Genomic DNA, 21291 nt, shown 5'->3' with positions numbered 1-21291 from the left:
GTTAACTTCTTTCACTTTTTTAAAAATATTTTTGCTGATTTTTCTGATTTGGCAAAGTTGAATCAATTTTATGTATTTTTGCAAAGCTTGAACACTTTTTATCGGTTTCGGAAATATTTGCCATTAAATTAATTTTTAAAGAATTAACTTACAAAAAGCAACAAATACAGTATTCTTGAAGACTTACAGTAAAGATATATTTCTAAAAATATCAATTAATGATAAAGCTTCAAAATGATGTCAAACATTTTTAAATGACACTCCACCGTCGAAAAATATTTGAAAAATAATTTTCAAGTGAATTAATAAAAGCAATGATCAAACATTCAGTGAGACGTGTCAATATTTCATTTTTTCGAATTAAACGCCATTTCATGTGGAATTTAAAAATTACTGAATAAAACAATAAGATAAATTGAGTATTTTCAATTTTTCACGAAATTGAAAATATTATTTCTAAAATCATAAAATGTTGACTTTATATTGAAAATACAAGAAATAAATGAAAAATTAAAATAACAAATAATAAAAGTATAAAATTATCGTTATTTTTATTGTCTATTATTTTTATGAAAATATAATGTGTAAAATTAAAATTTTAGAGAATGTAAACTTAAGTTTTAATATAAATTTAAATTATTAAATTGTCATTGTGGAGAAAAAATTAATTAACTTATTGAAATTGTCAATAATTATACAGAATTTATTATAAACATAGAAAAAATGACATTAAATAACATTAATAAATTTATTTAAATAACATTTTTATATTTTTGTAATGTAGAAATTAGTGTTTAAAATAATTTTTACTCAGGCATAATTTTTCTGAACTTTTGCAAAGTGAAAATCAGTAGTTGAAATAAATTTTAAGTTGAACACAATTTTTTAATACTATTGTACTGAACAAATTAGTAGTTAAACAAATTTTTAGTCAGATACACTTTCTCTAAATCCCTCGAAAGTAGAAATTAGAAGAAGAAATAAATTTTAGATTTAGGTGAAAATTAGTAAATAAAATGAAATTTATGATTCACGCAATATTTTTTAAATTCAATAATACAACAACTAGTGGTTTTCGAAAGTTTCAGTCAGACACAATATTTCTAAACTCGTGTAATTTGAAAATCAGTAGTGGAAGTAAATTTTTAGTCAGACGCAATTGTTTAAAATTCCAGTAATGTAGAAATTAGTAGTTGAAATATTTAGTCAGACACGATTATTCTAAGCTCTTGTAATGTGGAAATCAGTAGTTAAAATAAATTTTTAGTCAGGCACAATTTTTTTAAAATCTAGTAAATTGAAAATCAGTAGTTAAAGTAAATTTTTAGTCAGACATATTTCTCTAAATTCCTATAGTGTAAAAATTAGTAGTAGAAGTAAATTTTAGTCAGACACAATTTTTTTAAATTTCTAGTAATGTGAAAATCAGTAGTTAAAGTAAATATTGGTCAGACGCAATTTTTTAAAATTCTGGTAATGTGAAAATCAGTAATTAAAATAAATTTTTAGTCAGGCATAATTTTTTAAAATTCCAATACGAAAATCAGTAGTTGAAGTAAATTTTAAGTCAGACACAATTTTTCTAAACCCCTGCAATTATTGTTGTAATACAGAAATTAGTAGTTGAAATTAATTTTATGTCAGGCACAATTTCACAATTCTTTTTAAATGTCGAAAGCAGAAGTTAAAGTAAATATAATTATATTTTCGTTTCAGCCTTGTAATTAAATAAGTAACTTAATAATTTAATATTAGATAATTTAATTCTTTTTAAAAATTTCAAATCAATAACAATTATTTGTCAAAAAAAAAGGAAGATAAGCTTAATGTAGAAAGGAGAGGATTAACGGAAGCTTTAAGCTCTATGACAACCGTTTTCTCGTTCCTTCCTCTATCCTCACCTTAATCTCTCTTATATAGTGGTAGCAATCTTCATTGCAATTTCAAGCTCTCAATTATTACTTCATTAAGAAGAATATTAGAAAATCCTTTTACTTTCCACGGGATCAGTATGACCCTTTACTAATTTCTTTTTTGTCTTTTTTTTATTACTTTATTAATATTATTTTCTCCCTAATCTAGAATTTTTAAAAAATAAAATTTCTGTTATATTTTTAATTATTTAAAAGTAGTAAATAAATCAAAAATATTGTTCTTTTTATCTTCAGCCAACGTCTAGCTCTTCAACGTCTAGTCATGCAAGAGAAGGGAACTATTTTGCAAATAAAAATCAATTAAGGATTACGAATAAATCTGCTATTGAAAGAGAAAATAGAGATGAAAGAACGGCAAAGCCAATGAGATTTGAAAGATCTTGTGTTAAATTCAAAAATCACTATTCGCAGGAAGGTGATGAAGTAAATCTCTCGAAATGCTGTCAAGACAAGCTGAAGGTAAGATGCTTTCGATATTTGTACAGTACGTTATCAAACAGAAGATAGGAAGTTTGGAAGTTGCAAACTTTGAGAACAAGGTGGGAGGGTTGAAGTTGCTCTCAAAAGGTCTTCCGCTTTAAACTTTTTATCTCTCCCATAAGACGACCAGATAATTAACAGAAAAAAACAATATTTCTCTTTAAATTCTTCAATAGAGTATTTATTATTTTTATTTCTGTCTATTTTGCAATATTTTATGAAAAGAATTTTAAACATTTAAGAATTTAATTTAAATTGAAATTAAGTAAAACTAGCAACAATTACTAACTCCTTCCTACCTTTTTTTAAATAAAACTATCAATTTTAAAAATAAAAGAATTTAATATACAATCTATCTAAAGATAACAAAAAACGAAAAAAAAGTATAGAATACTTCTGTTACTTTTTATTTTCTATGTAGAAACTAGAAATAAGTAGTAAATGTCAATTTTAGTCAGACTTAACATTTCTCAATTATCGTAAATTCAGAGTTAGTAGTTAAACTAAATGTTAAGACTGTACATTTCTTCTAAAGTTGTGGAACGTAGAAATCAGTGGTTAAAGTCAATTTAAGTGAGACAACACTTTTAGTTTTCGTAAATTTAGGTCAGTACTTGAAATAAAATTTAAGATTCGCACGTATTTTTTAACTCCAATAATACAGCAACTTAGTATTTTTCTTAAAAGTTTTAGTCCGACACAATATTCTTGAACTTGTGTAATTTGTAAATGAGTAGTTAAAGTAAATATTTATTGAGAAAGAATTTTTCTAAATTTTTCTTTTATGGAAATCAGTAGTTTAAGTATAAGTCAGAAAGAATTTTTCTATTCTCTTATTGTAATGTGGAAATCAGTAGTTAAAGTAAATTTTTAGTCAGACATAATTTTTTTTAAATTCCAGTCATTTGAAAATCAGTAGTTGAAGAAATTTTTAATCAGACACAATTTCTTTAAACTCATTCAATGTGAAAATCAGTAGTTAAAATAAATTTTTAGTCAGACACAATTGTTTAAAATTCTAGTAATGTTGAAATTAGTAGTTATGGTAAATATTTAGTCAGACACAATTATTCTAAACTCTTGTTATGTGGAAATCAGTAGTTTAAGTAAATTTTTAGTGAGGCGCAATATTTCTAAACTTGTGTAATTTGAAATTCAGTAGTGGAAGTAAATTTTTAGTCAGACACAATTTTTTAAAATGCCAATAGGGTCAAAATCAGTAGTGAAAGTAAATATTATTTAGACGCAATTTTTCAAAGTTTCTGTAATATGGAAATAAGTCAACAATAATCTAATTTTTTGGAAAATTGGCGAAAAAGTTGAAATTATCAGACAATGTAAACCCTGCAGTTTATACAGTTCATCCACTTTTATAAAAAATTATATTTTCTTATACTATCGATTTGTATCTACATAATATAGTTTGTCTTTCCTTATCGTTCTTTCTCCATTAATTCCCAGCTATTCTCTATTAATAACCATTTTAATTAAAATGAAAATTACTTCTGTAATTCAAATTAAACATTTTTCATTCATAAATTCAGTCTATGAAGGTTCTTATAATTATTCATAATCTCATTGATATTTCCCCTTTCTGAATATATAATGGAATTATTTAATTAATTATAGAAATGTCTTTAAGAAAATTTTACTTTCCTACCCTTATTCATCTTTTTTTTTTCTTTCTTCTTTACAAAAAATGGAAAAAAACTTAGTTTCTTAGTTTAGTAATGATTTTTAGGAATCAGAAATGGAAAAAGGTCATTTCAGTAAATCTAGACGTAGGTTGTTCCAAGATTCGACTTTCGAGCAACTACAGAAGAAGACCGATAAATTTTTGAGTAGAGGAAGCAAAAGAGGTCAATGTACTTCATCCACCTATTTCAAGTGCAGACACCAAGACCAGGAGTATCGTTCCAACAACTTAGAAAACTCCAAGTTATGGGTACCAACTTCCTTAAAATTACGAAGGTCAACACCAAAACCCACATTCTCAGATGCGAGGGAAAGACTTCTTTCTTGCTGTTCAAATTGCTCGTGTTGCAGCAAAACAGCCAAATGGGAAAATCCAAACATTTCAGAGAAATTTAATCCATTAAATTCAGAGAGAGATTTAAGGGAATCAAAGTGCGGAACATGCAATTCATGCGATCATTTTTATGATGAAGGTTAGTTTACTTTTCTTTTTGAGAACCGCATGAAAATTAAATATAAATTTTCAGTCGGTCCAAGTTTTATTAACAACAACAACAACAACAACAACAACAACAACAACAACAACAACAACAACAATAATAATAATAATAATAATAATAATAATAATAATTTTAATAGTAATAATAAATAATAAAAATAATAAAAATAATAATAATAATAAATATATGTATTATAATTTATTAACAAAGTTACAGAGGGCAATGGAAAAGCTGTCAATATTTCCTCTTCTGAATCTTTAAGTAGTGGAAGGAATGATACTTTTTCCGAAGTGGATAATAAATTAAATAATGTTCGTCGAGTTCTTTGCCTCGATGAACTAAATGAACATGTCACAAAAGCCTTAAATGAAATGTTCATGAAACTGTGTCCTGTTGATATTGCTTGTTTTAATTCCTATAACTATAAGACTGCTGATGATAAGAAAGAACACGGGAAGAGGATATCCGCTTCGAGAGACGGAGAAAACAATTTTAACAAACAAGATTATAGTACGATCGTTGAAGGTATTTTTCTTCAAATTTATTCCGCATCTCTTGTTTTTGTAGCTTTTAGTAGTAGTTAAGGTTAATTACAGTCAGACATTACACTTTTAGGCTCGTATAAATTTAAAGTTAGTAGATTGAGTAAATTTTCAGTGAGTCAGAATTTTTCTAAACTATTATAATTTCGAAATCAGTAGTTCGAGTAAATTTTAAATCAGACACTGTTTTCATCAACTTTTGCCACGTAAAAATCGATAGTTTTCGTAAATTTTATCAACAGAAAACATTTCTAGTATTTTGTAATTTTTATAATAGTGCTTAAAGTATAATTTACGTCAACCTCTTTTTCTGAAGTCCGTTAAAGTAAATGTCAGTAGTTGAAGTAATTCTTTTGTCTTACACAATTTTTCTTAGCTTCTGTACTGGAAAAAAAGCTAGTTGAAATAAATCTCTTGTCAGACATAATTTCAGTCTATTTTTGTAACACAAAAATCAGGAGTTGAAGTAAACTTTAAGTTATGCCACTCTGTTTTCTAAACTCTAGTAATTTAAAAATCAGTACTTAACGTAAATTTTAGTCAGACTACACATTCATATTCGTTTGCAATTTTAGAGTCAGTGGTAAAAGTAAATTTTAAGTAAGACACAATTTTTCAAAATCCCAAGAATGTGAAAATCAGTAATTTAAGTAATTTTTAAGTCACACACAATTTTTCTAAATTAATTACTAGAAAGCAGTAATTTCAAAAGAACTTTAAGTCTAGTAAATTTTAAATTAGTAGTTTAAGTAAATTTTTAATCATACATAATTTTTCTACACTCTTTGATTGGGGAGTCATTAGTTAAAGTTAACTTTAGTCAGACAGATTTTTTCTGTAGCTTTGCAATTTTAAAATCAGTAGTTGAAGTAAATTTTTGATCAGACTAAACATTCCTATTCTTTTGAAATTTTAGAGTCAGTAGTAAAAATAAATTTTAAGTCAGAACTCATTTTTTCTAAACTCCTCTAATATGGAAATTAGTATTTAAAATACATTTTTAGTCAAACACATTTTTTTTTAAATTTCAGTAATGTTATAATTAGTAGTTGAAGTAAATATTTAGTCAGACACAATAATTCTAAACTCTTGTAATGTGGAAATCAGTAGTTAAAATAAATTTTTAGTCAGACACAATTTTTTTTAAATCTAGTAAATGGAAAATCAGGAGTTAAAGTAAATTTTCAGTCAAACACAATTTTTTAAAGTTCTAGTAATGTAAAAATTAGTAGTTAAAGTAAATTTTTATTGATACACAAATTTTTTTAACCTTTTGTAATGTGGAAATCAGTAGTATAAATAAATCTATAGCCAGACTCTTCTTTCTAAAATTCTATTCATGTGGTAGTTAGTAGTTAAAATGAATTTTTAGTCAGACCCAATTTTTTAAAATTTCAGAAATATGATAATTAGTAGTTGAAGAAATTTTTAATCAAACATCAGACCCAATTTTTTTAAACTCATGTAATGTGAAAATCACTAGTTAAAATAAATTTTCAGTTAGAAATAATTTTTTAAAATTCCAGTATTGTGGAAATTAGTAGTTGAAGTAAATATTTAGTCAGACACAATTATTCTAAACTCTTGTAATGTGAATAAATTTTTATAATTTATTACTAATTATTTATATTATTTCATTTATACAAATTTATTTATAAATAGTAATTTGATAAATATATAATCCTTGTCGAATTAATTGTAAGAAAAATAAAAGTAAAATTTCTTTAGAAAATATTTGTCTTTTTTAAAATTATTTATTATTGATTCAAATTTTATTTATCTTTTGAATCTTGCATTACAGTGACAAATGAAAAAGAGAATCGACAATCCGGAGATTCAACTCAAGACAAAACTACTACAGTCGAAGATGACAATTTCAGCCAGTTCGGAGCGGAAGTCACGAGAGTATTGAAGGAATCTAACAGGGAGAAAGCGTTGAGATTGAAAGCTGCGATCAAGCAAACTCTTGAGTCTGCAAAGAAGGAAGGTTAAGCAAAATCCTTGTGGTAAGAAAATCGAAAGGAATTGTCTTTTAGACTTTCATACACACTTGAAATTCAACAACTTAGAAAATTTAAACTTCAAACAATCATTTTTCTTTATATAATTGATGTTCTTTTTTAAAGAAAGAAAAACAAAATGTAAATAAAATCCTTTGTTATTGTTATTTATGGAAAGATACTTATTATCCTTTTTTTTAAACAGAAATACAATTTAAGTATAAAAATGTAAAGTTTTCAATTTTAAATTTAAAGCGTGTAAAAATTTTATTTAATAAAAAATACCATTTGTCAATTACAACTGATTTTTATTACCGTTTATTACTAAAAGAAAATGAAACAAAAGACAATCGATTCAAGTTTATGTTTCATTTTTTGAGTTTATTTTTCGAGGTTAATTATTAAAAAAATTTGTTATGTTTTGTTATTCAATGAGATAAGAATTAGATTTTTTTTAGAAATTGTACAATCATGAAATGTGGAGTAACAGTGAATATAAGGGAAAAGATGAATTCAACGAATGGACGTGTGAGAGAATCAATAAATTGGTTTGTCTGTATAGAAAATATAAGTGTCTTTGGAAAAAAGATGAGTCTTCTTACTTAAATCTTGAAGAAAGACACAATGCTTATAAAAGAATTTGTAAAAATTTGTCAATGAGACAAGTGACGATAATTCAAGTCTTAATAAAAATTCAAGAAATTCGAAAGATTTATGTTCGTGAATTGAAGAGAATTTTTCATTCCCAGCGAAATGGTTGTCATTATGAGCCAAAATTTCAATGCTTCTGGAGACTTCATCAATTTCTACATCCTTATTTAGATCACGAGGAAACTCTCCAGCTACACGTTGGTACAAAATTTATTTTAAGAATAATAAAAACTTTAAAGATAGAAAAAATAAAAATATTAATAATCTTATCAGTGACATTAAAAATTCGATAATTATTGATAGTTTTTCGATATGTCACTCGCTATCATGAAAGATAACTTAGACGAAAATGAATTAAATATTAAAATAAAATTAAATATAGTAATCATTGATTAATAATACAAATAATTAAATGCTAGTCATTAAATAATTATTAAAGTAATTAAATAGTAATCATTAAATAATAATGAAACTAATTACATAGTAATCATTAAATAATAATAAAACTAATTAATTATTAATCATTAAATAATAATAATACTAATAAAATAGTAATTAAATTTAATGAATAATAATTTAATTTACTAAATAATATTAAAATTTACAAACTAATAATAAAATTTAAAAAATAGCTTTAAATTAAAATATTTCTCAGAAAGCACTGTCAAATTTAAATTGTGAGGAAGAATCATGTGTTTGTTTAAAAAATCGTAAGAGACGAAGAAAAATATTTCGTAAACAATCGAAAAGACGTGAAAGAAAGCCTACTATAAAATTTAAAGGAAATTCAAGTTTTTGCTCATCTTCGAATTGGCAACTGTCGGACTGCGATATGAGTTGTAACCCATGTTCCACGAAAACTTCTAAAAATCTAGACGTGAAAAATAAATCTTCAAATTGTCTTACCAATCTCACTATTGAAACTTCGAATAAAACAGTTTCCAACTTGGAAATTGAAAATTGTAGTCAGAAAACTTATATTTTGAAAAATAAAGAACCTGTTACTGTCCTTCAAGTAAAAAATTTAAGACCCTTCTTTTCGATTTTCTCCTTTACATTTTTTTTTTTGCAAATAGAAATTTTCTTAAAAATATAATTTTTTTTTAATATATAAATTGACATTTTTAAACAACAAACGTAATACATTAATAAAAATTAATAAATTAGTGATTTTTTTTCATGAATATATATTCAAATTGCATAAAAAAAGTGAAACGAATACAATCGGACAAATTCTTTTCAATGAAAATTTATTTGAACGTCTCGAAATTGAAATGATTTCCTCATCAGTGATTCTATCGAAATAATACATTGAATAACAAGAATTAAAAATAAAAAATAATATATTTGCATTAAGAATATCAAAACGCACCAGTAATATAATAAATTAAGAATTAAAAATAAATAAATAAATAAAATAAGAATAAATAACTAACTTTGCATAAAACTATTATATTAGGTCTGACGTAATATTTACTTTAACTATTGATTTTTATATTACAAGAAGTTTAAATGAATTTTAAACACTATATGTCTGACATAAAATTGACTTCAATTTCCAATTTTTAAAGTTTAGAAAAATTATGTCTGATTAAAATTTCTATCAACTACTGACTTCAAATGTACAGGGGATAGAAAATGATATCTCTGATTATTGTTGACTTAAACTACTGATTTTTACCTTTCAAAAGTTTCGAAAAATTATGTTTGACTGAAAATTTACTTTATCTACTTATTTTACAATTTTAAAAGTTTAAAAACACTAGCCTAACTTAAAATTAACTACAACTACTGATGTTCAGCTTTTTAAAGTACTGATAATTCAACTACTGATTTTCACATTACGAGAGTTTAGAAAAATTGTGTCTGACTAAAAATTTACTTCAACTACTAATTTTCTCATTACTGGAATTTTAAAAAATTGTGCCTGACTAAAAATTTACTTTCACTACTGATTTTGATATTGAAAGGGTTTAGGAAAAATATCCGATTAAAATTTACGTTTACTACTGATTTCCATATTAAAGGAGTTTAGAAGAAATGTGTCTGACTAAAATTTACGTTAAATACTGATTTTTAAATTACTAGAGTTTAGAAAACAGAGTGGCATAACTTAAAGTTTACTTCAACTCCTGATTTTTGTGTTACAAAAATAGACTGAAATTATGTCTGACAAAAGATTTATTTCAACTAGCTTTTTTCCAGTACAGAAGCTAAGAAAAATTGTGTAAGACGAAAGAATTATTTCAACTACTGACATTTACTTTAACGGACTTTAGAAAAAGAGGCTGTCGTAAATTATACTTTAAGCACTAACGTAAAAATTAAAAAATACTAGAAATGTTTTCTTTTGATAAAATTTACGAAAACTATCGATTTTCCCATGACAAAAGTTGATGAAAATAGTGTCTGATTTAAAATTTACTTGAACTACTGATTTCCACTTTTAGGAGTTTAGAAAAATTATGTCCCACTAAAATATTCAACAAGTACTAACTTCAAATGTACAAGAGTAGAGATAGGAACTGTTATGTTTGACTGTTGTTGACTTAAACTACTGATTTTTACTTTTCAAGTGTTTAGGAAAATTACGCTCGACTGCAAATTTACTCTAACCACTAATTTTGACATTTTAGAAGTTTAGAAACACTGTGTCTGACTTAAAATTGACTTCAGCTACTAATTTCTAGTTTTCTAGGGTTTAGAATACTTATTTATTACTAAAATACCCTTCAATTACAGAGTCTAAATTTACAAGAGGTAGGAAATGTTATGTCTGACTAAAGTTGGCTTCAACTATTGCTTTTCACTATAAAAGTGTTGAGAAAAAATTTCTCTGAATGAAAATTTACTTTATAACCATTAATTTTTAAACTTTATGAGACAAGAAATACTAGTCTGACTACAGATTTACTTTAACTACCTGATTTCCACACTATTGGAATTTTAAAATATTGCGTCTGACTACAGATTTACTTCAACTACTGATTTTCAAATGACTGGAATTTAAGAAAATTATGTCTGACTAAAAATTTACTTAAACTACTGATTTTCATGATAGAAAAATTTAGAAAAATTCTCTCTGACATAAAATTTACTTTAACCACTGATTTTGACATTTTAAGAGTTTAGAAACACTATGTTTGACTGAAATTTTACTTAAACTACTGACTCGAAATTTAGAAGAGTTAAAAAATTATGTTTGACTAAAGTTTACTTTTAGTATTGACAAGATACAAAAATAAAATTAATTAATTAATTAATTAAAAAACACAAAAAAATCAATTGTATTCTTGTATTTTTTAATATTTATTTCTGAATTCGTTGTAATTTTTGTTTGTAAATTACCTTTGTTTCCATTGTAAATCAAATTTTAATTATCATTATTATAATGTTTGAAATTTTTAATACGAGTCTATTGTTTTTGATTTTCTAATTTTTTATACATATTTTTTATATCATAATAATTTTTTGTTTGATGTTAATTTTTGTTGTTCATCGTATTATTTTGAAAATACAATTTAAATAATTTTCTCATCAGGCAATCTATACTTTCTAATGAGAAAATCATTTAAATTTAGAAACGTTGAAGCAGATTTTTATTAAAAACCACTTTTGCAGAATGTACGTGTTTCGTATCACTATTTCCCTGAAATTTGAATAATTATCCAGAACGTTAAAGTGATTTGAAATTAAATTAGATCAATTAAAATTGCTTTAACATTAAATTAAAATCAATTAAACTCGTTGCAACATTAATTGAAAAACTAATATGAATTTTTTCTCTTCCAAAGGAACAAAATACGTGCGGATCAGTATCGAAGATTGAGTGTTACAGTAGAAGCGATATATCGTGTCTAACAGTTCGCAAGTCCTGTGACCAATTTGATTTCTTCGCGAAAAGTGTCGCTTGTCAACTAAGAAAAATGAACATAAATTCAGCTCTGAAAGTGCAAAAGGCTATTCAGGAAATTCTAAAAAATTCCAAGACACTAGTGGAAGAATCAATTAGTCCTAATGAAATATCTCCTACTTTCATGTTTTATCTTCCAGAAGTGAATAAAGACAAAAATTAATTTTCATAATTTAAAATATTAGAAATAATAATTTCACAATATTATTAATATTCCTTTCCCTATTTTATTAAAACTAATATATAATTGAGTTAAAAGTTTTACGCTTTAGCTCAAATTATCTCCGACAGTAATTATTATCGCACAAATTATACAATTCAAATGTTGCAAAATTCATTAACAAAGACTAAATATAATTTGCAGATTGTAAAGGCTAGGTCTATTGTTAAAATATTCACTAAATACTCGTGTAGTGAATGTGTAAATTTATTAATGCAAATTAATTAAAACCACAATTTCATTATACCTAAAATTTCACGGAAAGCGCAATGTACTTAAGATTATATTATAATTACGTTTGCTATTAAAATATTTTGCAGTCGAAATTAAAATTTCTCAAAATATTCTTATTGTGCTAATATAGATTTGAAAGCTATCAAATTCAAATCTGTAGTAGAAGTAAATATTAAGTGAGACACAATTTTTCTAAATTCTCTTAATATCAAAATTAGTAGTTCATTTCTCGATTCTTGTAAATTTACTAAATATATTTTAAGTCTCTCTTTACTGCATTTCAAATTTCAAGAGTATAATAAAACTTTTTTTTACTTAAAACTTACTTCAATTATTGATTTTATATGTTTATTCTATATCATCAGTTAAAAACAATTGAAAATCTGCAACCTAAAATTGTAAGTGTCTTTTTTAATGTAAAAATCAGTAGTTTATGTAAATTTTAAGTCAGACATAATTTTTTTTAAAAACACGTCGTAGAATGTGAAAATTAATAGCAAAAATGAATTTCATTTGCTCCCAATCTTCGAGTACCTTTGAAATATAAAAATTAGTAGTTTAAGTAAGTTATAAGTCAGACACAACTATTCTACACTCTTTTAATGTGAAAATCACTAGATAAAGTAAATTTTAAGTGAGAGACAACATTTCCAAAGTCTTGTAATGTAAAAATTAGTAGTTGAAGTCACTTTCTGTCAGACATGGGTATTTTATGCTCTTGAAACATTTAAAGTCAGTGGTGAAAGTAAATATTAAGTCAATAAACATTTTTCTAAATTCCATTCATGACAAAATTATTAGTTCACGTAAGTTTCATAAAAAATGAAGTAGTTACTAGTTAGTGTCAATTTCAGTCAGACTTCTGTTATTTCTCTATTAAAATATTTTGCAATTGAAATTTCTTTTTCAAATTTCTCAAAATATTTTTATTCTCGATGAAAGCTATCAAATTTGATTTTTATTGACTTTATATAAAAAAAAATTCTGATTTATGATATCCACACTACATTTTTATGACAAATAAATTGAATCTTAGTCACATATTCAAGAAACTTCAATCCCTAGTAAAAAAAAAGTGTTGTAAATCTTTTTAACTATCTCGTATTTCATTCAAAGAATTTTTATTGAGTTATTTTTAGTGAAATTAGATTTTGTCTTTATTGATTTATTTTCAAAGTTAGGCCAAGAAAAATTTAAAACAATTTTCTACACTCTAGAAAACTGAAAATTAGTAGTTAAAGTAAATTTATGTCAGACTTATTGCATCTAAACTACTAAAATGTCAAAATCAGTGGATAAAGTAAATTTTCAGTCAGACATAACATTTCGACATTTTTAAAATTTTAGAGTCAGTGGTAAAAGTAAATTTTAACTCAAACCCACTTTCTATAAATTTCTCTAATATGAAAGATCAGTAGTTAAAGACAATTTTTGACAGAAATCACAAATTTCGGTTATTATAAATTTAGATTCAGGAGATAAAGTAAATTTTAGGATCGGCACAAATTTTCTAATCTCCACTAATGTGGAAATCAGTAGTTTAAGTAAATTTTAAATTAGTAGCGAGATTTTTAAATTCCAGAAATAGAAATCAGTAGTTTAAGTCAATAATAGTCAGATATAAAATTTTCTAGCTCTTGCATATTTAAATTCAGTAGTTTAAGTAAATTTTCAGTCTCACTAATGTTTATAAACTTTTAAACTTTCAAAATTAGTAGTTAAAGTAAATTTCCAGTACGACATAATTTTATTAAACTCTTGAAAAGTAAAAATCAGTAGTTTAAGTCAATTTTGATCGCGTGTAACATTTCCTAGCACTTACACATTTTAAATCAGTAGTTAAATTAAATTTTAGTCAGACAAAATTTTTCTGACCTCTAAAAAACTGAGAATCAGTAGTTGAAGTAAATTTATATCAGACATATGTATTTTAAATTCTTGAAATGTAAAAATTAGTGGCTATGAGCAAATTTTCAGTCGGACATAATTTTCTTAAACATTTGCAAAGAAAAAATCAGTAGTTTAAGTAAACAATAGTCAGACATAACATTTCCTAGCTCTTGTACATTTAAAGTCAGGTAATTGAAGGAAATTTTAATAAGATCCAATTTTTGGAAACTCTTGAAAATTGAAAATCAGTAGTTTAAGTAAATTTTAAATCATACTCATTTTTTCTAAACTTCTTTAATGTGGAAATTAGTAGTTGAAATAAATTTTAATCGAACACAATTTTTCTAAATTCTTCCAATTTAAAAATCAGTAGTTAAAAAAAATTTTAGTCAGACACAATTTTTTAAGATCGACACAAGTTTTCTAATCTTTATTAATGTGTAAACCAATAGTTAAAGTAAATTTTAAATCGGACACGAGATTTTTAAATTCCAGTAATAGAAATCAGTAGTTTAAGTCAATAATAGTCAGACATAAAATTCTCTAGCTCTTGCATATTTAAATTCAGTAGTTTAAGTAAATTTTCAGTCTCACTAATGTTTATAAAGTCATAAACTTTCAAAATTAGTAGTTAAAGTATATTTTTAGTCAGACTTATTGTTTCTTAACTTTTAAAATTAAAAATCGAAATATTTCCGATTCTGGGTAATTTTAATAATTAAATGAATCATGCATTCCTCAGAATTTTAATATCTTGAAGCTTTGAGACTTCTGATATTTTTCTATTAAAATATTTTGCAATTGAAATTTTGTTTTCAAATTTCTCAAAATAATTTTTATTCCCTATGTATAGATTGAAAGCTATCAAATTTGATTTTTATTGGCTTTATATAGAAAAAAAACTCTGATTTATGATATCCACCATACATTTTTATGAGAAATAAATTGGATCTTAGTCACATATTCAAGAAACTTCAACTCCTAATAAAAAAAAATAACAGTTGTAAATCTTTCTAAATATCTCGTGTTTCATTCAAAGAATTTTTATTGAGTTATTTTTAGTGAAAACGGTTTTGGTCTTTATTGATTTTTTTACGAAGTAGACCAACAGGGGGTGTACATCTAAAACCTAAGGTCATAATAAAATTTTATTGGCATTCTGGTCTGAGATCGTAAATATTGAAAGCTTTCGACCTCTCGTATAATACGCCTTTTTTGAAATTTCGTTCGTATATTTTTTCAAGCTCAATAATTTAATGATTTCAAGAGTTTTTCAACTAGGCCGTTTAATTGCGGTGCATTCTCTGCAAAAAAAAAATGAAAATAAATAAACAAGGATTATCTGATTTTTCTTCATTTTACGTACCAAGTGGTTTGAATGGAATTGAAAAACTATCAGCATTATCAACATTATTTTTAGCTAGATTTATCATTTATGTATATATAACATTCGTGTGCAAAATCGATTTTAATTAAAAATACATTTATAGCATGATTTTGAAATTGAAGTCAGTTAGCGAATCGTAATTTGATTAATTGTTCGATTTTGTAGATAAAAAAAAATTGTAATGAAATTAATGTTAAAAGATAATTGCATTATTAATTACTAAAATTGACATGAATCAATTGAAATAAATAGTTAAAAAAAAAAATCTCGCCAAGTAGAACTGAATGCGAACGTATCGATCCGCAATTCAAAGAATATTTAGTATGCCATTCGAGTTTCTACTGAACAATCAGACAAGGAAGCAGCAGACAATTTTAAGTGGTGTACAAAGGACTACTGCACTGAATAAAAAGCTTCCAGAACATTTCTCCTAACTTGAAGTAGAAGATTCATTTGATTAATGAATTCTCCCAAGGAACGAGAAGTAAATTCAAAAAAGATGATAAACTTTATTAGCGCATTTTTAATTTAAATCCATAAAAGCACATTTGCGTTCAAAAGGACAATAAGTAATCTTTAAAGAAACATAAGGAGGAAAAACATTGTCTTTGAATTAAATTGTAATTTATTTTCTTTCCTTCAAGTTACGTTTATAAGAACCGTACATTATTCTTTGATTATTATTCATTATATTTTCATTATTAAATTTTAATAAAAGTTAAATATAATATAAAATATATTTTAGAGAATGGAGGTAGGATATTAAGTAGAATTTTCCTTAGACGGTAACTTGTTTTTTCTTGTTGTATCCCCGGTGGGGTTAGATATTGGATTTAATCGTAATTTCGTTCAGTGTAATTTTAAAAAATAAAGTTCAAACTTCAAAGCTTCGGTATATTAAATTTCTGAGGAATGCATGATTCATTCAATTATTAAAATTATACAGAATCGCAAATATTTCGAAAAAAAATTGTATTTGTAACCAAAATGTATATCGAGTTATGAAATTCAAGTTTGAGTACCAAAAAAATGTATCTGACTAAAATTGTTTTCAACTACTGTTTTTCATATTGACAGAATTTAATAAACAATTGTGTTCGATTTAAATTTATTTCAACTACTGATTTCCACATTAAAGAAGTTTAGAAAAAAATGAGTATGATTTTAAATTTACTTAAACTACACGTTTCTAATTTTCAAGGGTTTCGATAAATTAAATCTTATTGAAATTTCCTTCAATTACCTGACTTTAAATGTAGAAGAGATGGAAAATGTTATGTCTGACTATTGTTTACTTAAACTACTGATTTTTTCTTTGCAAATGTTTAAGAAAATTATGTCCGACTGAAAATTTACTCTAGCCACTAATTTTTACATTTCAATAATTTAAAATACATATGACTGATATAAATTTACTTCAACTACTGATTCTCAGTTTTTTAGAGGTCAGAAAAATTTTGTCTGACTAAAATTTAATTTAACTACTGATTTAAAATGTGTAAGTGCTAGGAAATGTTACACGTGATCAAAATTGACTTAAACCACTGATTTTTACTTTTCAAGAGTTTAATAAAATTATGTCGTACTGGAAATTTACTTTAACTACTAATTTTGAAAGTTTAAGACTTTATAAACATTAGTGAGACTGAAAATTTACTTAAACTATTGAATTTAAATATGCAAGAGCTAGAAAATTTTATATCTGACTATTATTGACTTAAACTACTGATTTCTATTTCTCAAATTTAAGAATCTTGTGTCTGACTTAAAATTTACTTAAACTACTGATTTCCACATTAGTGGAGATTAGAAAATTTGTGCCGATCCTAAAATTTACTTTATCTCCTGAATCTAAATTTATAATAACCGAAATTTGTGATGTCTGACAAAAATTGTCTTTAACTACTGATCTGTCATATTAGAGAAATTTATAGAAAGTGGGTTTTAGTTAAAATTTACTTTATCCACTGATTTTGACATTTTAGTAGTTTAGATGCAATAAGTCTGACATAAATTTACTTTAACTACTAATTTTCAGTTTTCTAGTGTGTAGAAAATGGTTTTTAATTTCTCTTGGTCTAACTTTGAAAATAAATCAATAAAGACAAAATCTAATTTCACTAAAAATAACTCAATAAAAATTCTTTGAATGAAATACGAGATAGTTAAAAAGATTTACAACAGTTTTTTTTACTCGGGATTGAAGTTTCTTGAATATGTGACTAAGATTCAATTTATTTGTCATAAAAATGTAGTGTGGATATCATAAATCAGAATTTTTTTTTATATAAAGTCAATAAAAATCAAATTTGATAGCTTTCATAGAGAATAAAAATATTTTGAGAAATTGGAAAAAGAAATTTTAATTGCAAAATATTTTAGTAGAAAAATAACAGATGTTTGACTAGAATTGACACTAACTAGTAATCACTCAATTTTTGGTGTGAGTGAAACTTACGTGAACTAATAATAATGTCTTTAAAAGAATTTAGAAAAATTTTGTCTGACTTAATATTTACTTTCACCGCTGACTTTAAATTTTTCAAGAGCATAAAAAACCTATCTCTGACAGAAAGTAACTTCAACTACTGATTTTTACATTAAAATACTTTGGAAATGTTTTCTCTCACTTAAAATTTATTTTATCTAATGATTTTGTCTGACTAAACTTTACATAAACTACTGATTTTTATATTAAAGGAGTGTAGAAAAATTGTGTCTGACTTAAAATTTACTTAAACTATTGATTTTTAAAGTATAAATGACATTTCAATTTTAGTTTACATATTTACAATTTGTTTTAAACTGCTTTTCACTCAGACCACAAATAAGTAGTTCGTGTAAATTTTAGTCAGACGTCTGTTACTTTTCTATTAAATTATTTTGCAATTAAATTTTTTTTTAAATTTCTCAAAATAATTTTTATTTCCTATATATATAGATTGAATGCTATCAAATTTTATTTTTATTGACTTATATAGTAAAAAAAATTAGATTTATGTTATCCACTATAAATTTTTATGAGAAATAGATTGGATCTTAGTCACATATTCAAGAATCTTTACCTTTTAATAAAAAAATAACTACTGACTTAAAATGTACAAGAGCTAGAATATGTTATCTCTGACTGTCTCTGACTAATGTTGACTTTTATTACTGATTTCAATTTTTAAGAGATATAAAAAAATTAAGTGTTCAGGAAAATTATGTTAGACTGATAATTAATTTTACTTAATAACTAATTTTAATATTTTAGGAGTTTAGAAATAATATGTCTGACATAAATTTACTTAATCTACTGATTTTCAGCTTTCTAGAATTTAGAAAAAGTATGTTTGATTAAAATTTCCTTCAACTACTTATTTCAAATGTACAAGAGCTGGGAAATGTTATGTTTGTCTCTTGTTGACTTAAACTACTGATTTTCACTTTTCAAGTGTTTAAGAAAAATATGTCCAACAAAAAATTTACTTTAACCACTAATTTTGACATTTTTAGAGTTTAGAAGCAATATGTCTGACATAAATTTACTTTCACTACTGATTTCCACTATTCTGGAGTTTAGAAAAACTATGTCTGAGTAAAAATTTATTTATTATCCGTTGTTTTGCAATTTTAAGATTTTAGAAACACTATGTCTAATTTATAATTTACTTAAACTACTATTTTCGAAACTTTAGGAGTTTAGAAACACTAGTCTGACTTAAATTGACTTCAACTACTGATTTTTCCTTTTTATTTTGACATTTTTAGAGTTTAGAAACACTGTTAGACTAAAAAATGCAATGTCTGACTAAAGTTAACTTAAACTACTGATTTCCACTTTTCAAGTGTTTTTAAGAAAATTATGTCTGACTGAAAATTTACTCTAACCACTAATTTTAATATTTTAAGAGTTTAGAAATAATATGTCTGACATAAATCTACTTGAACTACTGATTTTCAGTTTTCTAGAGTTTAGAAAAATTATGTCTGACTAAAATGGTCTTTAACTACTGACAAGAGCTAGTAACTGTTATGTCTGACTATTGTTGGTTTAAACCACTAATTTTTATTGTTCAAGTGTTTAGGAAAATTACGTCCGACTGAAAATTTACTCTAACCACTAATTTTGACATTTTTGGAGTTTGGAAGCAATATGTGAAGTTCCTGTAGTTAAAACATACAGCAATAGCAACATAAATAAACTGAAATGTAAATAAACCCGCTTTGAATTAATACTTCGTCTCTGACTGATTTTGATTTTTGATCCATAACTCGCATATAATTATCATCACAAATGAGTTCTGTTTATTGCAGTAACTTTGAGTAAATATGAAATAACGAAAACTGTTGAAAACAAACATTTAGAGATAGAATTTAAAGAAATTAATTTACAGAGAGAAAATAATGACGATATTGTATATATATGTATTTTGAGAGAAATACTCACTATATTCAAGCTCGTCGTTTTCTGCAAGGTGTGTAGTGGCATTGTGAATGAGCTGGCTCGTTTCTGTGGTGGGGGAGGTAACCACAGCAACAGCGACGTGGGTTAAGGCCGAGGACGGATTAGTTGGAATTGTCGCGCTACTGCTAATCGTTGCTCCTACCACAGTCGGTGTAATTGTTGAGGGTGTTGTTGGAAAACTCATACTTCCTGTAGATTGGAAGGTTTCCGTGGTATTCTCCTGCATTTTTCACAACACACCTTCACCTTCTTCTTTCTTTTTTATTAGATCACCTCACACCATTCATCTCATCCGATAGCACCCTTTAAAGATCATTTTTCACTTTTTCTTTTTAAATAACTTGGGAATTTAAAAAATTATCACTTCATTTCAAAGTCTCGTCACTTTCATATCTCAACCACGTATAATCATTATAACAAAATTTTTGTCCTTTTTTTTGTTAGGAAATTTTTGAAAATTTATTTATTTTTGTATAGAAAAATATCTCCCTCGTGATGTTGCTTTCATTTGTTGGTAATAAAGACACGTGTACTCATTTTTCATAATTTCAACCTTTCATTTTCTGATGTTCGTTATCTTGGAGCAAGTATAAAATTACTTGGAAAATCCCAAGGAAGCTCTTCGTTCCGTTTCGGTGTCCTTTTCTCGTTGGATTTTCCTCTTTCACAATTTCCTTTATACTCACTTTCCCCCAGGCTCTCATTGATGTTACAGCGTTAGGAAAACCACTTGGTTCTTAGATCTCGGTTGATCTAAGCACGTAATCGCACTCCTCTTCATTGCAATAATGCGTTTCTTCCTTTATTGCACTGGAATTGCACTGGAATTCTGCAACAAAAATGAAAAAAAACATTTTTTCTTTCTTAATTGTTGTTCAAAATTGTCAATTTCATATTTTTTTGATATATTTTTTAAAACTAGTCTCTAAAATCTATATTAATAATAATCGTTGCATTCCGGATGTTTTCTTGCAGTTTTAAGTTATTTTTAGTTGCTATTTTATTTTTTAATATTTATCATAACTTTTCTTTTTTGAATGTTTTCAATTTTCAAATTAATGAAACTAGCAATTATTTTCAAAAATAAAATGCATTTTTCTAATTTCAATGATTTTCAATTTTTAATAAAATTTTCCAAAAAGAATTTAATTATTTTTAAAAAAATTTAAATAAAATTGTATGCAAACATTTAATTATTTTCATAAATAATAAAAATTTCACAGAAATTCAATTATTTTTATAAATAATAATTTTTTTTAAGGAATTCAATTATTATTTTCATAAAAAATAATGTAAAATTCTAGAAAATAATAATTGAATTCAAGTGATGAAAATAATTTTTATAAAGTTACAGTAACAATATTCTAAGAATATAAAATAATAATTTTATCTCTC

The 21291-nt window shown here is 25.1% G+C and overlaps 2 protein-coding genes across 14 annotated transcripts in view; one reads left to right on the top strand and one right to left on the bottom strand.

Moving 5' to 3' along the window:
• The window catches only part of LOC122508185, a 222891-nt gene extending 215156 nt beyond the window's left edge, over nt 1–7735 (top strand). For 11 of the 13 annotated variants that reach the window (XM_043621353.1, XM_043621352.1, XM_043621351.1 and 8 more), the window contains 4 exons: nt 2169–2393; nt 4156–4582; nt 4820–5134; nt 6953–7323. In XM_043621353.1, coding sequence (XP_043477288.1) covers nt 2169–2393; nt 4156–4582; nt 4820–5134; nt 6953–7143 — 1158 coding nt within the window. In that variant the 3' untranslated portion in view covers nt 7144–7323. Of the gene's footprint in view, nt 1–2168; nt 2394–4155; nt 4583–4819; nt 5135–6952; nt 7324–7609 lie in introns of those variants that run through there. The other 2 variants (XM_043621346.1, XM_043621347.1) reach the window with 2 other exon arrangements.
• The window catches only part of LOC122508184, a 231578-nt gene that overhangs the window by 163982 nt on the left and 46305 nt on the right, over nt 1–21291 (bottom strand). The window contains exon 2 of the mRNA XM_043621344.1: nt 19879–20725. Within this exon, the coding sequence (XP_043477279.1) occupies nt 19879–20122 (244 nt within the window). The 5' untranslated portion in view covers nt 20123–20725. The remainder of the gene's footprint in view (nt 1–19878; nt 20726–21291) is intronic.

The sequence above is a fragment of the Leptopilina heterotoma genome, unplaced genomic scaffold (genome assembly GCF_015476425.1).
Source record: "Leptopilina heterotoma isolate Lh14 unplaced genomic scaffold, ASM1547642v1 Lhet_53, whole genome shotgun sequence".
NCBI classification, from domain to species: domain Eukaryota; kingdom Metazoa; phylum Arthropoda; class Insecta; order Hymenoptera; family Figitidae; genus Leptopilina; species Leptopilina heterotoma.
Note: the sequence above shows the minus strand (reverse complement) of the source record. Positions and strands in the feature narration are given on the sequence as shown.